The 19,146-nt window shown below is 45.5% G+C and overlaps 1 protein-coding gene across 1 annotated transcript; it reads right to left on the bottom strand.

Annotated features, from left to right (window-relative positions):
• Positions 1–4,788: 4,788 nt before the first annotated feature.
• KRT1 (keratin 1) lies at positions 4,789–9,914 on the bottom strand. The gene is made up of 9 exons (XM_054591075.1): positions 9,330–9,914; positions 8,053–8,267; positions 7,674–7,734; positions 7,165–7,260; positions 6,837–7,001; positions 6,583–6,708; positions 6,029–6,249; positions 5,260–5,294; positions 4,789–5,171 (listed from the first exon to the last, which is right to left on the bottom strand). The coding sequence occupies exons 1-9, from the start codon at positions 9,912–9,914 to the stop codon at positions 4,789–4,791; spliced, it is 1,887 nt and encodes a 628-aa protein (XP_054447050.1).
• Between the last annotated feature and the right edge of the window lie 9,232 nt (positions 9,915–19,146).

Genomic DNA, 19,146 nt, shown 5'->3' with positions numbered 1-19,146 from the left:
TGGAATTTTTGGAGAGGAGACAGTGTGTGGGGAGGGAAGAAGGTAGGAATTTTCTTCTTCTCTGAAGTTAAATGGATCCAAGAGCTCTATTAGAGAGGCTGTGTAAGAGCCACACTGCTATGGAAAGAAACTTTGGCAGGTTGTAGAAGGAAGGCTAGTCACCAAACTGATAGCTGTGACATTGTGGACATTCAAGGAAGAAGGATAGCCCCAAGGGATCCCCAAGGCTCTGTTGGCCACTGGGAAGAGGGAAGGATTCTGTCCTTCCAGAGGAGACTCTAGGAGGGAGACACATGGGGGGAGACACATGGGTCTAGACCCAAGGAGAAGAGGTGTGTGCAGATATCTTAAAGTTAGGGCAAAATGATGAGACTGGGTCATAGGCTGTGCCATATGGCAGGAGCCACAGCCAGATTCCAAAAGCTTACCCACTGAAGAAGGTACAATTCAAATCCCAGTGGAGTGGAGACAGTCATGTCTGCTAGGGCCAGAAGACATCTGAGAAAGGAGAATAAATACACATGCACATTTTTGCTTGCATGTGTATTGATACCTTGGGAGGATACGCAAGAAACTATGGTTGCCATAAAGGGAACTGGGTGGTGGGGGATAGAATTTTTATTGGCACTCTTGATTGTGGATTTCCCTCCTTCTGAATATTATTACTTGGATAACACCAATCTCAAATCTACACAGGGAAGCCAAGAATGAAATATTGGAGTCTAAGATTTTGTGAGGTCATCACCAGATCTGGAGGACCTTGGTATCTTGGCTAGATAGTCCCAGAAGAATTATCAATGATCTTATGTTCTTTCAATTTTCTCTACTTAATCAAGTTTTTCCCATATATTTCTGGCTTTCTTCCGGGGAGTTATCTGCAATTCCCTCTCAACCTTTTCTTCCTGAGTTATCCGATGGTGTACTCTAACTTTCAAATTTTGATGACTCTTTAGTTTACATGTATAGCCCCAATAATTACGTGGATAGAGAAGAGACACCTCAAAAGAACTAATTCATTTCTCTCCACTAGCCTACTTGCTATATTCTCTGTTATTACCAAAGCCAGGAACATGGAGCCACCCTCGATTCTTCCCTTTGCCTCACCCCACCCACCCACCATTCAATCCATCACCAAGTCAAGTGATTTGACTCCTAACAGTCTCTAGAATGCAATCTTCATCCTCATTTCTGGCCACTCGACCACCTCTAAGGACTAGAACCAAAATGTAAACTTCAATCATCTTTTGCCTGCACCTTTGCAACAATCTCCTAACAAGTCTTCCAATATGGGCCCCTCCAATCTGGCCTAACTGATCTCTCTAAAACACCAATCTGACCAAGTCAATCTATTAAATCTCTTTACTGGCTCTTCCTTGTCTATCACAACTGTTTCAACCATAAAATGCCTGAAAAATGGCACTTTCCTGGGCAGATCAAATTTCTTAGGGGATACTCAAGTACAAGCCAAACTGGGGTGTATGCTTGACTCTTATGCCAGTATCAGTGAAGCAGCCCCCTTCTCTCTCATTGGCCCAGTACATAGTAGGTTGTAATAAACCAGTAAGTCCAAAAACTCCATCAAGGAATTCTGACCCATAAACTATACTCTGGACTCCATTGAATGCCTACAAGGTCTTCTTGATTAGACATGCCTAACTCTTCACCCTCACTTCTTGTCACTCATTTCATGTTCCTTCAGATGAATTTCAGAAATTGTGCAATGTTTTTCTTTCATGTCTTTACCCATATTATTCCTTCTGCCTGAAGTGTACTTCTCTGACTTAAATATCCTCGTCTGCCTGACAAACTCCTATTTATCCTCTAAAACCTGCCAGGCATCACTTTTAATCACCCTCACTTCCATAGCTACCGTTTCTATGCCTTGTATATGTTCTAACATAGCATGGGTCTTGTGCATTGTAATAACATGTTTATATACTCTCTACACCCAGGTTTCTAAGGTCTTTGAGAACAAGACCATGTCACACTCATCATAATACTCCAATGTTTGCCCTCATCCCTGACACACAGTATGTGTGCAGGAACTATACATTGAACTGAATGGAATCCAGATTTCTCCTTTCCTACCTTTCTAATATGAATGTATATGGGCATTTGATCTTATTCAGTTTAGTTCTACATGATATACTGACTTACACAGGGTTTTCATTGGGTCATTGTGACCTTACAAGTTTTGATAAGTTTCCTTGTACATTACAGTGGTCTCTCTTTCATGTCTGACCTTACCAAGAAAACCAAAGTCCAAACAAGATGAACAGAGGGTATTCCCAATATTACAATGTGAATAAAGAAAGTTGTAACCTTAGAAAGAATTTAGAAAATGTGTATGTCAGAGTACTAGAACACATCCCTGTTCATTCAACAGTGTCCCAGTGCTGTAGCTGGTGACCCCAGATGTCCACTCACCCATGGAGAAGGTAAACTATCTCCCTCCCTCAGGGCCACCCAACTCCCTCTGTTCTGAATCTGCCTTTTGTGACTCATTCAGTTTCCCTGGTACCATGACAACAGGATGCGGAGGTACTGGTATTTCAGTCACTGAAAATGTAGGTTCCCCCACAAACTAAGGCATGGACATTTCAGTTGATACACCCCTCTCTCATGTGTTTGGTTCACAAATAGCTATCCTCTAGAGCAGATTCAACTTGAGTGCATTAAGAAAATCAATTTTATGTCCCTACAGAGCTGTCACTGGACCACATTAACCAGATCAAGTTATTTTCCTTCTTAGTGTCCTTGACAGCCAGCTATTGCACTCTACTTCTTTGTCACTCCTTTTTAATTTCACTTAACTACTTCTATATAACACATTCACAGTTCACAAAGCTTTTTCACATTATGTATTTTTACCATCTTGATGTCTAGAGGTAAATACTTTCATCCTCATTTAACCTACAGGAAAACTGAGGCTCAAAATGGTCATGTGGCTTGTCCAAGGATCCACACATCCTGTAAGCTGTGGGTTATTTTCTTTGTCGGCCCCTTAAATATCACAGTAGATGAAACTCTGAATCAAAGTTCCTTGAATTTTCTATCCACCGTCATGTGTTCCAAACTCTCACATCAGTCCAGACAGGAGGCGGCTCTGGTGGAAGTGTGACTGGAGAGGAGGGATAGAGCTCCACAAATAGTACTTACAAAATACTGTGTTGATCTATACCCTCTATTTCCTTTGTGTTGACACTGAAGCTAAGAATACTTTTTCTAATGAGAAGCTAAGAAAACTGATCCTCAGAGAAGTGGACTGACTTTCTCATGGTCATAAAACCTCTGGGAAGCTGACATTCATTTGTTCCTCAGAACAAGCATCTACTGAGTGGCCTGGAGACCAAGGAACAATGTTACAACAGCCAGGCCATAGACATCATCATCATCATCACCATTACCATTAAAATTGACACTCACTGAGCATTTACTATGTGCTAATCATCCTATTCAATTAGCACAATAATCCCCAATTTAGAGATAATAAAACTCAAGTGGAGAGAGGTCTGTAACTTGTACATTATCACTGAGCTAGTAAATGATGGTGGTCCTGTAGGTTAAATGAGGATGAAAGTATTTACCTCTAGACATCAAGATGGTAAAAATACATAATGTGAAAAAGCTTTGTGAACTGTGAATGTGTTATATAGAAGTAGTTAAGTGAAATTAAAAAGACCCAAACTCAAGCACATCTGAATCCAGCCATCCATGTTTCTGGCCACTATGATATCCTGCTGTATTACTTCACCAGAGTGGGCTCTATGTCCACAAATGAACTTAGATTAAACAGAGCCTTGGGTAGTGGCCTGAAAGAGAGGACAAATGGATATCCAGCTCTCCATTACTCCTCTTGGTCCCTGAATTCTGCCTGCCAAAGTCTGTATTGTGGTTGCAGTAGCTGCTGACCTCGCAGTACCCACACCCTTCTCATCACTGGCTGTTCCACATGAACAATTACTCTTCCATGCAGTACCTTCTCCCCTTCTCAATGCCAAACTCCTCCATCCCAACCTACTCACTCGCTGCCCTTTTCAAGAAAGCCTTCTCAAATAAATAAAAGCTGCTACCCTGGTTTCTCCATTCCTCCATGACATATCTACCCTATGGTAAAGCACTTGTCTAGATAAATGTTGAATGTTTAGAGTTAAATGTTGCCTGATCAGCCTCCCCACACGGTTCATGTTCATGCACCCCAACTTCCCCTTATGCCTTGCAGCTCTAGGGTCTTCTTTCCCTCCCACAAAGTACCCATCCAGGATAGATGGTGCCATGAACAAAGGAGTGAGACGCATGGAGAATTTCAAATGCAGTTTATTGCAGCAACACAGGGAAACAGGAGTTCAAGACCTCTCCACAAAAGTCAAACAGCTTGCTTACACCTTAGGTACAAAACCAAAGCAGCACAGAGTTTGCTGCAAGGGACAGGATAGTAATGAGCTGCCCAGACCATGTGGCTCTGTGCGTGACAAAGAAGCTGTGGGTCTAACCAGCCTTCCTCTGGCTGACTTAGGAGGCCTTCTGAAATGTAATGTGTGTAGCGTGATGACTGAACTGTTCCTGAGGCAAAGCACAAAGCAGGGTCATAGCCAGGGACTGATGCTGCTGCTGATTTAAAAACTTTGGGAAGCAGAGCCGAAAGGAAAGAGCTGGGGGAATAAGATGAACTAATGTAACTAACCAGCAGCTTTTTTCTTCAATGAGGCTGGGGCAACTGACTTTGGTCTTGCCAAGCATATTTGGTAGTGATGAAGAGGGACAGCTAACGGGGCAGAGAACGCCTCTTTATCTGGTCCCTCGGGAATAGCTGGAAGAAATAAACTTCACGCTGGAACTGCCACCGGAGGTCTTCGTGCCCCCAGAGCTGGATCCCCGGCCTCCCGAGGAGCCGAAGCTGCCTCCGGAGACGCCGCCGCCCGCGGAACCCCTGCCTCCAGAGCCGCCGCCCCCTCCAGAACCGCCTCTGTGTCCTCCGCTGCTGCCGCCGTAGCTGCCTCCACCGCCACCTCCGGAGCCGCCGCCGTAGCCGCCACCTCCGGAGCCGCCGCCGTAGCCGCCACCTCCGGAGCCGCCGCCATAGCTGCCACCGCCAGAGGAGCTGTAGCCGAAGCTACCGCCGCCTCCTCGGCCACTACTTCCACTGATGCTGGTGTGGCTGGTGCTCACAGCTGCAAGGGGACATCAGTTACCTTCAACCCCAGCTCCCTTTCCATCCTCCCCCCAAAAAAACTGCACAGGCCCCTGTGCTGTACTTACACACACTCACGTTGGGGGCGCACTCTCCAGACATCCTGCAGGAGAAAGAAAAGTGAAGACCTCATCACTCTCCAGCTTCACAAAGTGCGTCCCAGACCCTTGCAGCTGTCCCAAATCTCCCTATCTCAGGCTCCTCTTTGGTCTGAAACCTAATCCGGTCCCCTCTGGCCTCCCCAAACTGTCGTTTTTCTCACAAACAGGAAGAAATCCCCATATAAATTAGACAAGAGTCTTGGCAGTTAATGCAGGTTACCTCTAAAGGCGTTGACTGTAGGTCAGATGACGCCTGAGCCAGCCCAGATAAAGAATAAATGGCTCCATCTCAAAGCATCTCTTCATAGAGATGCTATAGCACTCAAAAAAGAAAAGTGTGGGTGCCTTGGCCAGTCTCTCGTTTGGTTACAGCATCATCCCAACAGGCCAAGGTTGCGGGTTCCATCCCCAGTCAGGGCTCACACAAGAAGCAATGAATGCATAAATAAGTGGAACCACAAACTGTTTCTCTCTCTCTCCCTTCCTTCCTGTCTCTAAAATCAATAAATAAAAATGTTTAAATATGTAACAAAAAAAGAAAAGAAAAGGAAAGAAAAGGAAAGTGATGGATTGTGGCTCCCAGAGGGAAACCAAGTCTTTCATCCCACATGACGTACCTTTCCTTCCCCACACTGAGGACAAGCTGCAGTTACACAGCCACATCTTCAACAGCTGTGAACTTGCAAGGGGAGGAGCACATAAGAAGTAGCCAAACTGCCCAGGGTCCCTTTCTCACCTGCTTTCTTCTCCTTCCAAGAGGGTCCTATAGGTGGCAATCTCCACATCCAGGGCCAGCTTGGTGTTCATCAGCTCCTGGTAGTCCCGCAGCAGGCGGGCCAGGTCCTCCTTGGCCTTCTGCAGGGCATCCTCCAGCTCGTTCAGCTTGCCCTGGGCATCTTTGAGGGCATTCTCACCCCGCTGCTCAGCATCGCTGATAGACTGCTGCAGCGCAGAGATCTGAGGACAGAGAATCCAGCACATTACATACTCTCCTAATACCTAATCCCACCTTGGCCTTCTTATCTCAAACTGATCTCCCCACCCCAGTGAGGCCAGTACTCTGGGTCCAGCAGAACCACAAGAGCTTAAGTCACCTCATGCATTCACCTGTTGGATAGCACACCACTATGTTGCTTTCCTTAAAAGCCCTTAAAGGGGATGCAGCAGACTCTCTTGGCCCTGAGTTGAGGCTTCTTTACCCCATGGCATCCCTCTAAATGCTACCCTGCAACCTCTTGGCTGCCTTTTCTCTCACTCACCACCTTTTAAGTAGAAGGAAGAAACAAGTACCTGCTTCTTTACACTGTCGATTTCAGATCTAAGTCTCTGGATCATTCTATTCAGCTCAGAAATCTCCATCTTTGAATTTTGCAAACTGTCCCCATGTTTGCCAGCAGTGATCTGGAGCTCTTCATACTAAAGATGGTAAATCAAGTCAATTAGATGTGACAGAGCATATACCCTGTCTCACACACCCCAATGTGAGAGAAAATAAGGTAGCAAAATAAGACATTTCAGGAAAGCTGGTCAGACAGCCCATTCACCTTGCTCTGGTACAGGGCCTCGGCCTCAGCCTTGCTCCTCTGAGCAATCTCCTCATACTGGGCCTTGACCTCAGCGATGATGCCATCCAGGTCCAGACTGCGGTTGTTGTCCATGGACAGGATGACATTGGTGTCGCTGATATGCGTCTGCATCTGAGACAGCTCCTGGAAAACATAGGTAGTTCAGTGACTCTTACCGTGTTAAATCAGAAAACAGCTTAGACACCGGGAGGGATCAGGAGATGGAAGATGTATTCTTCTGGGTGGTTGTGGTTTCAAGCTTAAAAGTTCTCCACTTGGTAAACATGGTTGAAATGAGAGGGCTTACCATTTGGTAGAGGGCTGTGAGGAAATCAATTTCCTGGCGCAAGTTGTCAACTTTGGCCTGAAGTTCCACCTTGTTCATATAAGCAGCATCCACATCCTAAAGGAGCAATAGGCAGCATGAAGTCATAGTCTTTCCAGGGCAAATCCCTCTCAGCAGCTTTGAGGGGATTTTTCCAAGTAGAAAGGGTGTTTGGAGTCTATTCCACACCTTTACGTCACAGGTGGATCAGGACCCCTAAATTGCCCCACCGCTGGGATCACCATCACAAAGGAGCTTGCCTGACCTGCTAGAACTTGCCTCCCAATTTACTACATGAAGTGCTGAGGGCTCTGGAGAAGCAGAGTCTGGATAAGTCTGGGTCCAACATAATGTGGCAGGAAAACTGTTTCAGCTATTCATCAGGCCCACTACCTGGCTCTCAACATCGTGACTTCTTTCTGTTTAGTAATTAGAGACCCTGTACTATTCTTTCTTTTAGATGTGAGGTCCATCCTACAGGGTGTGCTCACCTTTTTGATGGTCACAAATTCATTCTCTGCATTTGTCCGTTTGTTGATCTCTTCCTCATACCTGCAAGGAAATCAGAAGTGGATGGGAGCGTCACAGAAAGTGAGGCGTGAAGTTTAGCTTTCTAGACTAAACTAGGCGCTGCTTCTCATTGCTTTTCTGTTACTAGCCTAGGACATTTTGGCCACCCCTTTCCTCTGAGTAGTAAAATCATTAAACAATTTCCAGCTTCCAAAAAGATGAAGATTTCTGAAAATGCCAAATTGATTTGCTTCTAACCTGAGAAAAGATATGGTTACATATTGTTGACAGTCTTAGCTTGCCACTTTCTGGAAATATTTTAGAATGAATGTCAAGAATCGCCCAGCCAGATCTCCTTACTTGTTCCGGTAATCTTCCACCAGGTCTTGCATGCTCTTCAATTCTGATTCCATTCGAGATTGATCACTCTTCAGTTGGTCCAATCTCTTTCTAAGATTGTTGATGTATGACTCAAAGTAGGGGTCTAAGTTTTGGGTCCTGGTGGAGGTATCTACCTGCTGCAGCAGCTCCCATTTTGTTTGCAGCACCTGGTTCTGCTGCTCCAGGAACCTCACCTAAAAACACAAAACCCTGTTACCCACTGATACAGACGTGGCACCCTATGGACACTGAGTGCCAAGGGCTACCACACAGCGAGGCCCGTACCTCACTAAGAAAAGAACTTTGATTCCTGTCTTCTTAGCCGTGACAAGCAGAAAAATAAAAAGGTGATCGAGTTAGCATCATCTTCAAAACAAAACCCAGCTCATTGTTAATTCAGTGAAGTTTTAACTTCCCCGAGAATGGAATTATGGTAGTATTTCAGTGGGAGCTTTAGAAGAAGGTAGCTATACAAAAACCAAACAGCAAAACAGATATAAAATTTCTGCAACTGCACCTTGAAATAGATACATAACACTTAAGAGATTTGCCTTCCAATTGCTTTTCGGTCAATAAAAATTGGTTTACATACACACAGTTCAAAAGTATATTGCAAGAATCCAAATTGAATACTAAATCTATTGTGGATAACTTGAGATGACATTATTATTGATGATTAAGCAAAAAGTTAAAAAGTGGTTCGCATGTTTTTTCTAGAGCAGATGCTTAGAAATATAAGTACAAAAAAAATCTCCACCATAATATGGTACCAATGTTAAATTCTCAAAGGGCAGACCTCCCCTTCTGATAGCAAAAGACGTTTGGCTCTAACTGCATACTTTCTGCTACAATATCTAATGCACTCTATTTACACTCAACTCACTTTTTATGCTTAGGAAGACTTCTCCAGGGTTCTTGTTTGCTCCCTAGAAAGTTGAGTTCACCTGATTTCTGTTATCTTCATTCAACATATGTAAGTCCCCATTCAGCCCAAGAGCTGAATTAAAAACACTTCAAGATGATGTCAAATTGACCTACATTTATGTAGACCTCAGACCCCTTTGTCCAAGAGAGAGTTTAGTCATTAACATCATTCACAAGCATACTTCTAACATATCTCCTAGAAGACAATTCTTAAAAATACTCTTTAATCATCTAAGCACAGAAAGTCGAGGCTCAACCCAAACACCCCTCAGCTGCACCAATCTCAACGGACCAGGAGCAGCCCTCCCAGTACACTGAGCAAGTCAACTCACCTTGTCAATGAAGGAGGCAAATTGGTTGTTGAGTGTCTTGATTTGCTCCCTTTCTTGAGACTTTATTTTTTGGACCTCAGGGTCAATCTCCACATTGAGAGGTTGCAGAAGGCTCTGGTTGATGGTGACTTCCTGTATGCCACCAGGGGGGCAGACGGGCCCAAAACCACCCCCAAAACCACCTCCACCAAAACCACCTCCACCAAAACCACCTCCACCAAAACCACCTCCTCTGCCAAAGCCACTACCCAATCCACCACTGCCAAAACCACCCCCAAATCCACCACCACCGAAACCACCACCCCCAAAGCCATAACCACCACCAAAACCACTACGTCCACCTCCTCCGGCCACACTGATGGAGATACTTTTGCTTCCACCGAGGTTCACAAGACTTCGACTTCCAAAGCCACCACCAGCACCCCCACCACCACATACTCCACCTGAGAATCTCCCACCACCTCCCCCCCTGCGGCACACAGAGCTGCTAGTAGTTCTGCGTTGCAAGGTGACTATCCCTGCAGACCCAGAGCTGAAGCCTCCTCCGCTCCGGTACCCAGACCTGGAACTAAAGTGTCGACTCATGTTGACTTAGAGAGAGTAGGAGCAAAGTGCAGAAAGGGAAGGAGCTAACACTCCTCTACCGCAAGCACAGAGACTTCCCCTTATATTCAGGGAGGGATTGGGTTTGGTCCTCAAGTCGGCGGGACGTAGTGCTACTTAAGGGCTTGGCTTGCCTGCAGCCATACAAGATTTTTACGCGCCTCAACAATACAATAAACACCACGCAGCTCACTCCCAGAATGGTTCTCAAAATTGCTGTGCATGCAAGATTGCTCATGTGGTAATCACTTTATCAGACAAAATCTCTCTTCAAGTGCTTGTGACTTTGGGAAAAGAGGACCCTATATCTGCCACCTGCTGCTTCTTCATAGGATTTCATAACCTCCTGTCGCAAAAATGTGCAAGTTCTCACTCTTGCCTTGTCCCTGTAAGCTACTAAGATATTCTGTCCTCAGGCCTGGCAGGTACACTTCCCTGCACTTGATCTCAGAAGGAGCTCTTCGGCCCATTTCTGAGATCTGCCCTCTAAACCCGGGAGCTCTCCAAGTTTTATCTCCTGACACAAAGTCAGAGCTTTAATAAGTAAGCAGTCAAAAGGAGTTATTTTTTTTATTAAAGGTAAGCTTTATAAATGCACTGCATTAATATGAGAGGAAGAGAAGCTGTCATCAAACAGAATGGATAGGTAGGAGATCTGGAAGGATTAGAAGGGAAAGACATGTTCTTCCCAAGTTTTCCAGTTCGTTCTCAAAGATAGACCAGGACAGGAGACAGACATCAGCAACAGAAAACAGATGCAAACAGATGGCATGCACATGACAGTTCAAAAACACAGAAAGCAGTAAGGTGAGCAGGTAGAAGCTATTTTATACATTTTGTAAAGCAAAGGGTTGGAGGTATGACTTGACAGGTGGTTCAAGTTTCACACTAGGCAATACGGAGAGATGAAGGTAGATTTGAAAGAGCAACTGGAAAGCCTGATCTAGAAGCTAAGATTGTTTCTGGGCAATAGTAATATCAATAGTAATAATAATAAAATGATAGTTAATGTATCAAAAAGTGACCATGTACCAGGCACTGTTTTACATATATTATATATTAATTTTCACAACTTTGAGATAGATGCTGTTATGTTACCCATTTTAAAATAAGAAAAATGAGGCACAGGAATTGAATAGCTTGCCCAAGTTTACTTAGATGGTAAATTGCATCACTGAGATTTGAATACTTAGCTATAGTGCACAAGATTGTAACCAGTGTGTTGTTATAACAGCACAGCAATTGAATTAGGGCTCCTTGCTTTGTATAAAGCCAGACAGCATGGGAAGCTCTCTCACTGTAGGGAACTCCAACAGCAGGAGGCCCATCTTATCCCTCTGAATCCTTGGTTCCAGACACATGCACATGTTTGGAAAATGTTCTTCAATTCACTCTGAGAAAAGGAGATTGTTTGGAGGCACAGCATGCATGGGGAGATTTTACTTCTGTCCAGGTGCAAGGGTGCCAAGCATGCATTGCAATGGGCCAGGTAACCCTCTGGTCCGGCCTGGAGAGCATCACTTGATCAATCTTAACAGGTAGTACTGGCACTGAGGTCCAGAAAGACCTCAACTCCACACAGACTTTCATTCCAAGACTTCTTATAAGCCTGACATGCTCCCCACACTTGCATGTAAAACACAGAATTCTCCAGTTCAGTGAGGAGAAGCCAGCACTACCTTCAGCTCGCTCTAAGCAACTCTAAGCGGTAAATCATAGAACTGTACAGGTGCTCTCCGCTGTGGAACACAAGATATGTAGGAAAAGGGGAGTCTGTGAAAACCATCTGGTCCTGTCATCACCCTGTGGTTCTGAACCAGGACAGCCAAGTGTCAGCCTTCTCTAGCCACTAAGTCTTGTTTTCCCACTTGTCCCACAGTTTTGTCCTATACCCTCCTTCAGAAAGTGTCCCTTGCCTCTCCACTGCTCCTCCTCCTTCCCTGCCACCTCCATGGTGCTGTTGTCAGAACTGTCTTAACGCTAACATCCTTGGGCTGCTAAACCAACCAACTCTATACAGAATGAGTAATCCAGATCTTGTTTCTGACTAGGAACAATGGGACCTGGGATAGTCTTGGTGTGGTAATGACTGTTGCCTAATCATCTTCTGAGAGGCAATCAAAAATTTTTTTTAGTTCAGCATACTCCCTCATGAGACATATATCACACTGAACAACTGATTCCTTCTAGCATTTTGGAGGGGTGTGCATATGTGTTTGCATCAGATGTATATGCATGTGTATATTCATTTTCTCACCTCTGCGAGCCAACAACAGATCTTTGCAACATATCTGTGCTTTCATCCTCCAACCAAGAAACTGACATAGAGAAAAATCAAAGAGGCGGGCCGTCAGGTAATCAACAGGCAATTTTCAGAATGGAAAAATTTGCCCTAGCTGCTACCATGAAGAGGGAGAGACACAGGGACTAGAAGGAAAAAGAAGGCATAAAAATCACCATCAGCTTATATTTGCGTAGTTCACCCCAACAAAAACATACACAAATACTATCCTGAGGAGAGCCCTGAGGACTAGGCAGTCAAACCATTTTTACAAAACAGAAAACTGAGGATCACAGATATTAAGTGACTTGCTTTGACACTCCTGCTAGGAAAAGACACCTCTGGGACTAACACCTGAGTTTTCTGGTTTTAATTCAAGTTTTTTTCCTTCTAAACTGGAGAAGAGGCTCAAGGACAAGCCATTGGAACTGGTTCCCATAAATGAGTGCACAGCATATCCCATCTGCAGGAACTCCGAGACCCCACCATCTAACCTGTCTATCGAGAAAAATGGTTCCAAGTCATACAATCAATGCCTGAGAATCCCTCAATTTCTAAATTAAACTCCTACTCTCTTTTTACTGCTTACCTTTGAGGCAACCCAATAGGGCTGGAAACTGCCCTTCTGCTAGCTAATCAACCTCATCGTTTCCTGTGATGTCCCAGGACTGTGGAGAGTGCATGGTGATAGTAAAGCAGGACATTAAAGTTAACCACACACTCATGCCTGGCTGATTTGTGTACTCTGAATTTATAAAATAAAGGCAAAATGAAAATAAAAAAAAGATGAAAAAGAAAAGAGGCATTAATATTTATAGGCATCAACTATGTGCAAGGAGCTACATCTCATTTAAACATCATACAAAGTCCACACGGTGATAGTCATTAACCCCATTTTAAAGAAAAGGCCACTCAGGTTCTTAAATACATGCCCAGGTTCCAAGTGCATGCCCACCTCCAGCCATGGGCCTCCTCTTGTCACTGGTCTGCTCCACCACCAGCGTTACTTAAAGATTTCCTTATAACCCTCTCACCTTGGGTTTTGCACTCCCATGCTTGCTGAGACTATTCAGTCCTCTTTTTCCCTTTTTCTCTGCTGCTCTCTATCTTCCAAGCCCACTTGTACTCGTCTCTTCTCTGAAAGGCCATCCAGTTGCCTTAGCAATTCTCTTCATACTCCTACCCATTGTCTACCACCGGTTAGCTCTGGAGCACCTAAGGTCTCAACTCATGAGCACTTGGGCCTGATTTTGTGTTTGGTCCATCAGGCCTTGAGGGCAAATGCCTACATCTCCTCTGCTTTACCAGGCAGCAGAAAGGCTGGCTCCTCCAGGGAGCTTTCCTTGATTAACACCACTCAGCTGATCCATTGGTTTCTTTTTCTAAACCCATTTGCTGCCAGATTCAAATACATATTAAAATATAGATTAGTCCATTTTCACATGTGTGTACACGTGTACATGTGTGTTTATGTGCGTGTGTGTGTGTTAGCTGGTCCCACAATTGTTCTATAAGCTTTACAAAAGCAAGACTCAGTCCTCTGTGTCTTTGGGTGCCGTCCTAGCACCCCCTCTTTCCCCAGCCTCCCACACAGTCCCCTGCACCTGAGGGATACCACCATCAGTGCTGGGTAACAGAACACCAGAGCACTTCCAGCCCCAAGGACTCACACACGTGCCCCAAAACTGATCATGAAGATGAGGTTTCCACAGACAGGCCATGGCTGGGACAGGTGTGGTGATGTTTTGAGAGCTTTTTGAGGGATGGGGCTGAGAAAAGAGTTGAATAGAAACATGCAATGACAAGCTGCCCAGCCCTGCAGGACTCCACCAGGAATGTGGGAGAAGGAAATTTCAGGGGAGTGGGGAAAGCCAAGGCCTGGGAGGTGGAAAGGAGGATCACAAACAATGGGGAGGCGGGGTGAGATGTTGAAAGCTGGGAACCAGCAGAGGAGGGGCTGAGGCTTCTTATACAGGAGGGAGAGGTGCAGAACTAGGGGCAGCTTATTCAGGACAGGCAGCAAAGAAGGAGGCCCCCAGGAGTTACCCACTAGCAGTGCAGGAGGAGAGTAGATGCCCGAAAGGAGGAAGCCACGAATGAGCATGTAGAAGAGGAAGGTGCAGGTGGTCTTACTTTGAGGCATGGAGTCAGACAGACCAGGCACCACTTCTGAGTGCAAATTTATAGCTGTGCAGACCTAGGAAGGTCATTTATCCTCTCTGAGCCTCCTAAGTTCCCTGGCCTGTAAAACAAGGACCGTATCTACCTTACAGGGAAACTGGAGTATGGTAGATGATAGATAGAGGGAGAAGGAGGGATTCTCTCTCTCTCTCTTGCTTTTGGAAGGACCCAGAAGATTATATAACAATCAGGAAAAGCTTTAGAACAAGCCCCTGTTTTACAAGAAACAGTGGAAAGACTCAGAAAGGAAAGGAAAGGAACTCTTGAAAGAGAGCCATCTTGTGGGAGAAATCTCTAGGGGGTCCATAAATCTGTACCAGGGAAGTGGGGGGCCCATCACATACAGGAAGGAATGCTGAGCACACCTGGAATAGAAGAAAGTGAGGCCAGATTGGGAATTACTCCCACTGTCGAATGCCTTCTCTGCAGAGTGAGAGCGATCCCCAGAGCTAAGCACATTGGGACAGGTGCAGAAGCCAGGCCACAGACTCAGAGCCCCTCACAAGACCTTCCAGCCTGGCACTGAGACATGTAGAACCAACTCTCCATGCTCAAGAACCTCCCAATATCCCAAGTTCCCAGGCTCAGCTTTCTAACAGAGTGTTGATCAACCTGAAGACATGCAGTTCCCTGTACTTACTGATCAGAGAGCTGACAAAACCAGGGCAGCAGGTCCATCAAAATCATGGGGGTTACACTGTGCTTGAAAAAGGACAGTCAAAGCACATGGCTCATAATTAGAAGACACAACCTGAACCAACTGGCCAGTAATTGAGGGTGAGGTGACATTCTTGAAAAACTTCCTTAGACCGAGAACTTTCCCAGCCCAGAAGTGCACACCTAGTCCCAGGTCAGACAGAGTGGAAATTTTATTAAACCAATGGTTGCTATTCCTGCTCACCATGTCCCCAGATTAAAATCTATGTAAATGAGAAGCTGGTGGAATTAAATTTAGATTCCCAGAGCGCCCCACCCTGCCATGGCCTCTCAGAGGGAGGAACATCTGGCAAACTTTCCCTAGGAGTCTTGCTGTGCTGAGTGCTGTGTTCCCTCCTACTGTCTGTCCCGCTGTTGATAAATGGAAGGAACTGCTTGTTCTCCCTCTGAGTATCTGCCTGGTGGGAATAGCATTGTCCAGAAACAGGAATGGAGTGCTCCATGGTTTCTAGAAGGACCACAAAACCCCCACACATGGTATCCCTAGCCCACCTCCTAGGGCCAAAGAGAATCGTATGAGATCACACATGCGGGAGCATTTTGTATACAGTAAAGAGCTAAAGAATTGCTCATTGCTCCCAATGGGATTGTTCCTTGCCTGTAATAGGAATATTGTTGGTCCCAGGGAACTTCTTCTGGTGTCTTTTACTGCTGGCCCCCATTGCTCAGGCCCAGAATATCACTTTAAGAGTTTTCATTTAGATTCTGAGATTCTCCTTGATTAACTGCTCTTTCCTTGCCCTTCATTTCTTAGGTCCTTGCTCTGTGAAATCTCTGTTCCATTTTTCTTAGAATTCAGTCACACAGTTCCCTCTTTGACCATGACTAAGATGGTCAAGTCTCCTGAAGAGAAAAAACGGGTCCATGTTTTCTGGGACAATCCCAATTCCTATGCAGAAGGATAAGGATGGGAAAAATGACCTCAGGTTGCCGTTCCCTTTGCATTCTCCCCAGAACCAATGTGGATTTCCTAACAGTATTATACACACAGGTATGATCCAGAGAGAATCAAGTCCACACTCTGTAATAGTTCTGATGGTGCCAGAAAACTTGGCTTCATTTTACAATCCTGGCTAGAGCCCTTGACCTCTCCATGACTAGATCCTCCCCTGGCATCTGATCTTAATTTTCCCAAATATAAAATAGAGAGAATTCCTTTCTTCCTTTTTCTCAGCCTTCATCACATGAATTCTTAGAGCAGCAAAGATGCAACATGCTGCCATACACAAATCCGCACCCATCCTTCACTTCCTCCCTCAACCTCCTGCCAAATGGTTAGCCAACCTCGGCTTGAAATGTGCTAACTCCCCATGTGGCCTCTCCCTCTCTCATCTTAGGATCAATACAATGGTGCTTTTTATATTGAGCCAAATCTACTGTGGTTCCCACCTGTCCATCTGGGTCACCAACAGGGGTCAACCCCCATTTGTTAGGGAAACTCTTCAAATCTTTGCAGTTATTCATCACATCCCCCTGCCCCCAAAGACTTCTCTTCTCCAGGACCATCCATTGTCCACATGTGGCCAGGTTTCTGATTCCCCATCACCTCCGTCTTAGCCACTGTCCTCTGAATGGGCTCCCATTTAGCAATATTCTCAGGGTGGTCTGACTACAGAAGAGACAAAGCAGGCTCTGCGCAGTATTCTCTTCTTGGCCCCAATGCCTATTTGTTCATGTGTTGCCACTGCCAACCAAACACTCTAAATCATGTTTATACCTGTCTTCCTGTCCTTATCCTCATGCCCTTGGTCATGGACTTCAAGTGTAGGAATTGCATGTCTGCTCCCCCTCCTTCTCTTCAGGCAGCCCCCTGCCCACCTTTCCCTTTCCCAGCCCCTCCCCCACAGGTCTGCCACCAAGACAGATGAGATGGAGAGAAACTTTTAAGAGAGAATGTAGGGGTGTGCCTGAGAACACAATGTCTTATTAATATGAGTGGCAGTGATATTTCAGTGAGTCTCATATCCAACTTCCATGTAATTCCTTCAGGGAGTGAGAAAGTAGGTCACATCTTTTATGTGACTTCTCTACACAGACTCAGAAATATCAGGTAGAATGAGGTGATAGTTTAACTTGCTCCATTCTTGAATTTCTGCATCTATGCTTCCCTGCGGGGCATCAGTGAAAGGCAACACTCATGCCCATGACCCCTGCAGGGTTGATGGCTCAGCCTCTTCTCTCCCCAGATCAGTTTTTCCTGTGAGGCTGCCCCCTCTGACTCACACACATTCCCCTTCTCTTATCTTTGAGTCTCTGAGCAGACTGTCCAGAGGCCCCTTTCCCGACTTCCTGCCCACACCTGCCCTGACTTTGTTCCTCAGCTCTGTTCCACTTTCCAGCCCTCCAGGAATCTGTGGGGTTGTCCCTTCCCCAGCATTGGCACCTGTTGCAGGTCCCATTGCACCTGCTGTGCTGGGCACATGTTCTGATTTCTCCTGCCTCTGAACCTTCCCCTCCCCCATATCATTTTGCTTGTAAGCATCCTTCAGATTTAGAAATATGTTCATTCAGCATTGCATTTTCAGTGCCTAGTCCACTGCCTGCCGCACATTAAGAGCTAAATAAATGCCTGTTGAACAAATGTCAAATTGACTTTTGAATGATCAGTCACTTTAAGGATTAATAAGATTGTGTCTGCAGGTTTTTCAAGATCGTGTATTACTTGTGCAATAAAAAAAATAATAAATTTTACTTCCCAAATATGAATAATTTCAGAGGTCTGCAGAACTTAAAGAAGAAATAACTAATCTGCTGGCCAAAAAGCAGTTTAAGATCACAGAAAAGTTTATTGTAGAAACACCTTCAACCAGGAAATGATGATGTCACAGCAGTCCCCAAGGGACCCACACAGGGCATATGAGATACTCCACGAGAATCACAAACTTGGACATTGTGTTAGGACTCAGCAAGCAAATGAAAGTGACTCCAGACCTTAGAGGCAAAGCCACCTTCCCTCTCTCAAAGTCCATTAGTTGACCAATACTTTCCCTTTCTTGTTCCCTTCAGTACATCTGAAGCATCTTATGTAAGGTCAAAAATAAAGAATCAAATTGTCACAGTGCTCAGTCACAGAGAACGGAAGCCAGAAGGGACTTTGCAGTCTGCGAAAGAGCGTTAAGCTACCTTGCAAGCAAAAAACATCTTGCATCCTGGTTCAGATTAAACTTCCCAAGACCCAAGTCTGAGCCTCAAACTCCTCAGGCCTTGGGCAGTTGGAAAGAGCAGAGCTTGGGCACTTGTCCAGCCTGTTGGACAATTCTCAGGAAGGCTGCTATGGAGCAGGTCCCAGAAAGGGCCAGGCTTCCAAAGAATGGAGCTGGTAGGAGGGGCAGGACAGAACAGAACTTGATTTCTTGTCCATCAACTCCTCCATTTGCTGCTCACTACAGTCCTCTCTGTGGACAAAAACTTGGGTTTTCTGAAATACTCCCACCCGGGACCGTTAATCTTGGGGGTGGTGCTTCTTGAGACAGAAATTCAGAATCAGGTCCAGATATGACTTATGGATGTCTGATGTGGGCAGCCAATCCACGCTTTCCATCAATATGACAGTGTGAGGCTACAGACCAAGAAGAAGGAATTGGTCCCTGGCAGGGGGACAAGCTAGCTTGCCTTGTCATCCCCCACTCACCAAAAGCCTCATTTTGTGGGTCCCTGAGGAATGGATTCTTGTTCCCAGGGCAGCCCAGGGACAGGAAAGGGAGCTTGAGACTGAGAAACCTGGTGTTTTTGACATGTTTTCCATTATCCACCTTGTAGATGCTCTTTACCCCATAGCTAACCTGGACTCTGGGCCTGCCCGGGGAAAGAGCCTGCTAGGTGGAGTCTGAGTCGAGAATGTGAGTGGCTGTGTTCTGACCGTCAGCTGGGGTCCTCCATAGATAGATGTGCTGTTCGCTGTGACCCACCTGCTTCCCCATCTAGAGTGGACTTTATTGACCAAACTGCTGAGACCCATCAGGGAAAGGTAAGTGAGAGAGGATGAGAAGGGCGTGGGGAAGGGAACAGGAGCGAAGGTCATGGAGACCTTCGTCT

This window comes from Pteronotus mesoamericanus, unplaced genomic scaffold (genome assembly GCF_021234165.1).
Source record: "Pteronotus mesoamericanus isolate MK-2021 breed Mesoamerican mustached bat unplaced genomic scaffold, CSHL_Meso_final scaffold_21, whole genome shotgun sequence".
Taxonomy (NCBI): Eukaryota; Metazoa; Chordata; class Mammalia; order Chiroptera; family Mormoopidae; genus Pteronotus; species Pteronotus mesoamericanus.
Note: the sequence above shows the minus strand (reverse complement) of the source record. Positions and strands in the feature narration are given on the sequence as shown.